The 8,796-nt window shown below is 42.9% G+C and overlaps 1 protein-coding gene across 1 annotated transcript in view; it reads right to left on the bottom strand.

The window, feature by feature from the left end:
• Positions 1 to 1,455: 1,455 nt before the first annotated feature.
• Positions 1,456 to 8,796, bottom strand: part of LOC108789316 (BPI fold-containing family B member 4-like) — a 44,479-nt gene continuing 37,138 nt past the window's right edge. The window contains exons 10-13 of the mRNA XM_018559288.1: positions 8,052 to 8,237; positions 5,747 to 5,800; positions 4,850 to 5,020; positions 1,456 to 1,527 (exon numbers count right to left, since the gene is read on the bottom strand). Coding sequence (XP_018414790.1) covers positions 1,456 to 1,527; positions 4,850 to 5,020; positions 5,747 to 5,800; positions 8,052 to 8,237 — 483 coding nt within the window. The remainder of the gene's footprint in view (positions 1,528 to 4,849; positions 5,021 to 5,746; positions 5,801 to 8,051; positions 8,238 to 8,796) is intronic.

The raw sequence follows: 8,796 nt of genomic DNA, 5'->3' as shown, positions 1-8,796 counted from the left end.
AGCAAAAAAATGTGTTTAGATTAGTTTCGTTTTGATTCGGATTTTGCGTTATTTCGTTTTTCGGGATTCAGGTCCGAAAGTCAATTCTTCTTTGTGTTTGTTTCATTGCAGCACAGTGGCATTAAAAAATACGTCCATGAACGAACATTCGTACAGACTACCACTAACGAATTTTGTCTGATTCGTTTTCATTCGTCATTGCTGTTATTCGATCATTCGGATACATCCGAATCTCAGAATAACAAAAATGTGTTTGAAAAATGAATTTTTCCGAAACGAATCGCACATGTATATTATTTATATGTGTAGCCTAATGGGTTGAGTTCACCCTTGGCTTCTAATATGTCTTGGATACTCCAACAGTGGGATCTCCCTCCCATCATTTCAGACTATATTACTGTCCAGCTGGGAGTTTTAGATATTTCCAACTTCTCCTGATTCATTCTTTATAATATCAATTGATTTTAAATCCAATAGGCAACAGCAGGCGTGCAGACCTAGGGATTCAAGAGCAAAGAGCTCACTAACAGAGCCCCTGAGATATACAATATAATGAATTGTTAGGTGGTTTTAATTAGAAGCTTTTACAAAAATCAGAAATATCAGGTTTGGGTGGACTAAACCTTTTAAGTGACACTAAACTCAGAAGTTAAATCTTAAAAATACATTCAAGTACCCTAACTATTAACAAAAATGTACCGTATTTTTCGCTCCATAAGACACACTTTTTGTGGGAAATGTGTGTGCGTCTTATGGAGCGAATCCCTATCGCCCGATGCCCGAGACATGCAGTTTCGGGCGCCGGCGAGTAGTTTTTTGTGCATTTAGCCCTGCTCCGGACAAGCAGAGCTAAATGCACATTGGGAGCCGCTGCTCGTTTAATACAAGTGATCTAATCAGATCACTTGTATTAAATCGAGCGGCGGCGATCGTGTCCGGGACCCCCCACCGTGGTTTTCGTGGTCCCCCGCTCCTCTGGGGGACCCATGACCACGACATAGAAGCTCACCATAGAGTCCCTAGAGCAGACGAAGAACATCCGTTCCTCGTCTCCTCTGTGTGATCACTGAGACCGTGGCGCTGTAATCACAGCGCCACCTGTCTCAGCTATCACTAACTACAGCTGCTGTCACAGAACCTCCCTGCGTCCTATGGTCCGGTGCGCCTTTTGGAGCGCAAAATACGGTAACTTATTTGTGTATCACTCAGCTGTAGATCCTCAAATCATCTCTGAATTGGTGCTGACACTGTGATTCCTTCTGGAGGGTGGCTACTTTTGTTCCCCATGGTCCCTGTGTGTTGTAAAGTAGTCACCACTCCAAGCTCACCCCCGTGATGGATTACAAGCTCAATACAATTTATTAAACTAAACATGAGATTATAGTCTATCATAGGAGTGAGCTTGGAGCTTTGCATTTTCCATGCAAAAACAAATCTTTATTCAAGCAAAATGTTTTACCTCTCTATAGACATGGAAATCCTTAGTTTATCGCCTCCAACAGAAAACTGGGCCTCTAACTGTGCATCCTGTGGTAAAATAATATATTCATAGTTAAGGAAAACTTAAAAATATGTAATTACAATTGTTACACAATCCATTTTGTAATTGAATGTTCTCAAAAAATGACCTTTCTATTGCAACCTGCAGCCTCTGTACTTGTATAAAGCCGTTGAAAATGTAATGCAATATGGCATCCTGGAGGCGTTCTCTACTCTGTTGGTGTACGTAAAGCCCTCAGAAATGCCATTTCCTGCTTCTGCGATTTTTATAGAAGTCAGCACTAACCTATGAATTTTAGGCATTGCCTGCAATTGAAATTTCTTTTTTGTTGAGATATTCCCTAAGTCCTGGTTCACACCTAGGCGTATTACATATGCGCGTCTGTCGCGCGTTTTTTTTACCGCGATTCGCGGTAACAAAAACGCGCAACAAACGCGCGTTTCCGAGGGCTACTTGGCTGTATCCCAATGGAAACGCACAACAAAAACGGCCCAAAGTAGTACATGTACCTTTTCAGGCGTGGGCCGTTTTGTAGCGCGTTAGGGACGGGCTGAAATACGCCAAGGTGTGAACCAGACCCATTGAAAACAATGGGATTTTCATGTTTGAGCGTTTTGTAGAGCGTTCGTCGAGCGTAGAACGCGCTACAAAACGTTCAGGTGTGAACGAGGGCTTAGGCTTGTCTACTAAACAAGTGTAGACACTGCAGCTTTCCTCATTAGGACACTGTGATTTGCCCAGATGGTTAAAATCAAGGCTGACTATGCCAGCCAGGAATTACTCTAGAAAGGACATGGTGAAAAGAAACAGCAGCTTCTTCAGAACGGAAAAAGGTAGGAATCTGCAACGTTTGTTAATATCCTTGCAATATACATTGGTTGCCCTGGTTGTTTATTTTCTTAACAAAAGTGGAGTTACACTTGAAATGAGTATGCAATTATATAGGTGTAAAACAATATATAAATACATAATATTATTTCCAAAATGTTCCTTTATGCAAAAGACATACCTCCTGAGAGCAAGTCTGTATGGAAAGTATGGCAGTTTGCCTACTCGAAAACATCCACATGCAGTGTCAACTCAACATGATGTAGAATCCAGTGTAGTTTTTTCCAGTTTGGCATTACAAAGGACATATTTTATGGGGCTTTCTTCTATGGTAAAAACACAAAATCTTCTGAAGCCTGACTGGAAGCCTAAATTAAGTACTGGATGGTGAGGCTGGGAGTGTCTAAGCTAACTAAGAGCAAATTAGGAGGGGGTATAGTGGAACATACCAAATATATATTGCAAACAATAATAAAGCAGGCTGCTTTGCAGATATAAATTATAGGGTGATTACACTTTCTCAGACGAATTTAGGAAAATGGAATTACCCCCACCAATCTGCCCCCTTTTCCCCCTCCAATGGTCCTACATTTGAGGGAACCATCATTCCCCTCTGCAGCTGCTGGTGTACAATCAATCTGTACACCATACACAGCACTGCAGCCCTTGCTTGAAGGTAAGACCAGTGGAGGGGGAAAGGGGGCAGATTGGTGGGGTAATTCCATTTTCTTAAATCTGGCTGGGAAAGTGTAAGTACTTTTTATTTATATGTGCTGCCACAAGCAGCCTGTTTTATTATTGTTTGCATTTAAATTTGGTATGCAGGGCTGTCCCTACCCTATATGCCACTTGAGGCTGTATAAAGGGGGGGGGGGGAGGGTGTTGCTGATAGAGCATCACAAGTTGCGAAGAGCAACAGACACCAGCCCAACCGAGAAGGTGGAGCAGTGGCTGCTGCCTGCTTGCTCTTAGTCTTCTTTGTGAGTTGACACTGCATGTGGATCTTTTTGAGTAAGCAAATTGCTATACTGTCCATATAGACTAGCTGTCAGGAGGAGATATGTCTTTTGCATAGAGGGACATTTGCGACAGCACATTTAGTACACTGTTTTAGGTGGGAGTGAGCCCACAGGGTTGGAGTTCTTAGAATCTGAGATTCAGCCACAGATACAAATAATAATTGTCGCAAGTCTAGTTAACTGCTATGTGTATAATTACTTTTCTATACATCTTCAAGTATACAATTTAGGTAACCTGTCCTGTACTACCTCTTCTTTGTACTTTAAGTTGAACTGTGTTCTTTGCTGTGCCACTGGTCTTCTTCCATAAAGTCCAACTCCAGAAATGCAAGGAAGCTGTGATACCTGTCATAGGATATGTATTTCTGTCCATTTACTTCTGCGATTTATGCAGCTCTGCTACATGGTACAGCCATGTGTGGAAGGGGAGGAGACCTGATCTGTGTTTGGAGCAGTTCACATACACTTTCAGGTGTTGTCCCTCCCTCAGCCTGTGACTTGGCAGTAAATGGAGAAATAGCATTCCAATAAGCTTTTCTCTTTGTCACTCTGATCTCTTCTACTATTAGCATGTCTTTTGGTAGCTTATAGGCACTTCAACACAACTTAATGGCACCCTTTGCTGCTTCTCCCTCTCCCTCCCCAATCTGAGCTTAGCTGTATAGGGGATTGCAAGTAGGGATGCACTGATACTAGTATCGGTATTGGTGCCATTGTCGAGTATTTGGGCGGGTACTCGTACTCTCCCAAATGCTCTGATGTCTAGCTCGATACTTGAGCTTCCAGGAATAGGAAGCCGAGCAGCAAGTCATTACACGCTGTCCTGCTTCCTGATTGGCCGGGAAGCTCTCTCCATGCACCCTCTCCCTCGTCACTTGTGACGAGAGAGCATAGAGCCGGCCAATCATGAAGCTGGGCAGCTTGTCATTACAGGCCCCCCCGGCTTTCTGATTGGCCAGAAAGGCGGCTTCATGCTTCCTCGTCACCTGGTGACGAGGGAGCATGGGGCCAGCTTCCGGGCCAATCAGGAAGCCGGGCACCTGTAATGACGCGTTGCCAGGCTTCCTGATTGGCCAGCTTCTCGACCAATCAGGAAGCCGGGCAACCCGTCTTCACATGGCGCCCGGCTTCCTGATTGGCCAGAAAGCCAGCTCTATGCTTCCTCTTCACCTGGTGATGAGGGTGCATGGAGACGGCTTCCCTGCTGATCGGGAAGCTGGGTGGCGAGTCTTTACACGCCACCCGGCTTCCCGGCTAATCAGGAAGCCTTGTGGCTTCCTTAATGGGAATTCCGCTATTGGTATCAGCAAGTACCGAAAAGAAAATATCTGTACTCGTACTCGATACAATAACCGGTATCAGTGCATCCCTAATTGCACGTGGATAATACTTGTTAGACATCCCCTGATGGCAAATACTTGATCCTAGGGAAAAGAAAAAACTAAACCTATACACTAAGGTGGGAATAGTGTGCTGTCCATAGAAGCAATGTATTACTCACCACACCAAGAACACAGACGGGTGTCAAGGAACGGTCTACGTTAGAGACAAAGACTTCTGTTCTCACATATAGTTTCACAATACCCCGCTTATTCTGCAGTTTGACCATAGGAGCCGAAGGAACAGAAATCTTCATCACCAGAGGTCTTTCTTCCTTATACATAGCAGCAACCTGAGTTCAAAATGAAACTTGATTAAAAAAATTGGATTAGTAAAAGTAAATCAGCAAGGACTCAATAAAATGTAATCATCTGATATCTCAAACTGGGGATGGTTCACAGTAAGCCGAAAATGTTTTCCTTTGTTCTGAATTAGAATATAGAATGGAAAGATTTTTATTGTTGCTTTCTTGAGGAATTCTCTTATTTCCTGGTCACTGTAATACCTGAGGTAGAATCTGTCCAATGGAGACATTTACAGCCACAAAGACATTTTTAGGATAGTGTACAAGGTCAGGGATTTTTTAATATTTGTATTCCTATATATGTGTGGCGAAAAGTAACGGTACAGATCATGTAAAGTCCAGATATAATTTTAATTGGAAACTTGTACCAAAAAAAGCCAACACATTTCAGAGTTTTTAAGGGTCCCCCTTCATCAGGGTTCAGTGGTGCTGAAATGAGTGTGCCCTGGACTAGCAGAATCAAATCTTGAGGGATATTTGATGACCAAGTATGAAGGTTTAGGGTCTCTCCAGAAGCTGGTTTGACAGGGCTGTTAAACAGGCATTTTGACAATCCAGATCCCTCGGTTGGCTATCAAATACCCTGCAGGATGTATTCAATTGTGCTAGTTCAAAATAGAACAAGAATTTGAAGTCTCTGGTTAATATTTTTTTGGGTGCAGAATGTGGAAATAATATGAATTTAATACAAATCGAAATTCATTTAGCTCTGACCTTTGGAATGATTCCACCAAGAACAGTAGTTGTCAGAGGGGGGAGTCCGGGTATCTGAAAAGAAGGCATACAGTTATACAGTACAATACTCCTTTAGTATTAGGGATACACCAAAATGAAATTTTTAGGTTGAAACTAAACATTTTGTCAGGCCGAAAACCGAAAATAAAAAATGTTTCCCAACCTTTTTTAAAGTTGTTAAAATTATTTTCAAATTATTTTTTATTTGCCTGTTAGGGGCTTTTGGGAAATATCAGAGTTCTAAATCTCTTTTTCTGCAGCTCCTGTCCATTCATAAACTGTGGAAATAGTAATAGTTACTATGTCCACAACTATGAATGAATAGGAAGTCATGTATAGCACTTCCTGTTCATTCATAATTGTGGACACAGTAAGCATACAGTTCTGATAGCTGAATGCTTGAAACCCACTCCCTATCCTGATTGCTCTGCCTGTCACAGGAGGCGGTGCATGCGGTGTGGAAGGAGAGCTCAGCCTCCTCTGACAGCTGACAGCTCTCTCCTCCCCGTACCACCCTACTTGGCATCCCGTGAGCTTCCCTCTTCCTCACTGGATGCCGGTCTGTGTTCCCTCGGATCCCTGCTGCCTCTGCCGAAACAGGTGGGGGGAGAACAGAGGGTATTGGAGGGGACACAGACCAGCATCCAGCAAGGAGGAGAGAAGCTGTAACAAGCAAGCAAGATTTGTTGACAGAAGGATCTCAACTGCGGATTGATCTAGAGGGTGGTTCAGGTGGAGGGTTCACGATGACACTGGAGTGGAGTGGAGTGAGGTTGGATCCCTATACACATCATACACCACCTAGGCTATAGTTTAAGCAACAGAAAAGGATATTGACCTTTGGTCCTCAATTGAATGGCATTGGGGCCTGATGGGTCTATAGTTCAGGAGTGCAATAGTTAACTCACTAATGCGTTTAGTTATAATTAATAAACAGAAGGCCTAGGGGTGCGACAGTCAGTGTAGGTAATGTCCATTTAGAAGGTGCAGGAGCACGTCAGTGCTGGCACTAAGTCACAGGTGTTGACACGCATAACCCAGAGGCAAATATATGGCCAAGGTAGCCAGAGTTACACAGAACTTGGTAAAATTAATACTCCATATGCAGTGGCAACACAACGGAGGTTGCACAAAGACTAATTGGTTGACGTCCCAAAAGCAATGACGCACAATGGAGATCTCTCAATACTCAGCAAGTGCCGTCACTTTAAGCAATGGCACACAATGCAGTTCCAACACAGGTGGATATAGCTGAGGGTACTTGCGGTTTTAGGGATCTATGGATGCCTTTGGTTCGCACTGAGAAGTCCTCTGCTTTAGGAACACTGCAGTGGCGAGATTCAGCTGGGGAACTACAGGTTCCAGGATGGAGAGTGGTGTGGAGTAGCTGGCTTGCTTGCTCGACGTTCTAGAACGCCGAGCAAGTGAATCATCTACGCTCTCGTAGTGGAGATCGTCGTACGAAGGGAGGAGCGGCAAGCGGAGAACAACCCAGAACGTCTCCTAGCAACTGGACACTTCTGACCGGGCCGGCCCCGCTGCGGCTGCAGCACTCGATGCGACGGGAGTCTGTGACAGAAGCTAGTAATGAGAAAACTATGGGGCGGGCATTGCAGGCCTTCTTCTGAAAATGCTAGATTCTTGACTGTGTCTGACTTTGATATGTTTCAGACATGGTGCCAAAACAAGTATGCTACAAATGAGTGCCAGAAAAATGTTACAGCTTTTTATCTCTATACTTGTTCCAGGTCAGCCACTCAGGCAGCATTGAAGTCAAAGCATGACAGCCAAGGAGCTAGCATTATTAAAGGGGAGGTCAGTAATGAGAGCCTCCAATAATCTCTCAAGACTCTTTTAATAAAGAAATCTCTAAAGATCTCCTTTAATCTAGAGTAATGCTTGTAATCTTTTTATTACTGCTTACCTAAATAATTTTATCATGAAACTGAACAGGATCATAGTTTTGTTTAGAGGTGCACCGAATCGGCTCTGACTAGTAGTCATATGCAGCAGTGCCCAAGATCTTACACCTCAGATATACAGCTATTAGGGTACAGAACAGGAGTGCCTATGCACTGTTTCATGTCACAAAGTGCACCGCTATTTTTCTGGAGGAAGTTAAATAAAAAAGGTACATTTTTCAGGTTACTGTTTAGGCATAATTAACATCTCTAGAAATCTCCTATAACATAGCCAATCTTCACTTTTTGAGTTCATGTCAACGTTAAGTAGTGCGGGCCCACGGAGGCTTCAGAATTACTTTGCAAAAAAATAGGATGCTTACATCTCCGTTTGTTACTTCAAGATCCATTAGACCTTCTTTCTGCAAAGCAGTGAGGACACTGCCCAAGAAATTGGCAGACAAACCCAGCTGGCTCTCAGATGCTTCTTTCATTGGTGGTAATGAAATTTGTTGAACGTGGCCCAGGGGGTAATCAATTAGTCCACCGCCCAGCTGACCCACTACTGTCTGTGGAAAAGCAAAATATTGCAAATGGTTATTTATTTTAGTATTTGCTATTTGTACATTCAGAAAAAAAATAGGTTGTTAGAGCACCACAATGGACCTCTTAATGTACTTGCATCTTTTTTTTCTTCAGTGCACCACAATGCACAGTTTGGTGTGGATGGCACTGCATTGTAGTTGATGTGTTGCTCTGCATTGTGGACTCTTAAGGAAGCAAGAACTAAAAAGGGTAGAAAATGCTGAGAGGGTGGGAGCCCAATCATATGACCTGTCAAAGTTATAGTATGCAGTGTTATGCAGAGAACACTCCATGGGATATCACAGGCTCCACATAGTGGCCTGCATTTTATGAATGTGGTGAAATGCAGATGCAGTGCAAAGTTTAAGTCTGCTAAACACAAATAATGTTGGATTATTGTTAACAGGGTTTGTCTGCAAAATCATTCATATAACAGGGTCCCCAATTGCCACATGTTGCCATAGCTATTATTATATATAGATATATATATATATATAGATAGATATATATAGATAGATATATATAGATAGATATATATACATA

The sequence above is a fragment of the Nanorana parkeri genome, unplaced genomic scaffold (genome assembly GCF_000935625.1).
Source record: "Nanorana parkeri isolate BGI_ZX_2015 unplaced genomic scaffold, ASM93562v1 scaffold387, whole genome shotgun sequence".
Classification (NCBI taxonomy): domain Eukaryota; kingdom Metazoa; phylum Chordata; class Amphibia; order Anura; family Dicroglossidae; genus Nanorana; species Nanorana parkeri.
This window is presented reverse-complemented; position numbering and strand designations above follow the sequence as displayed.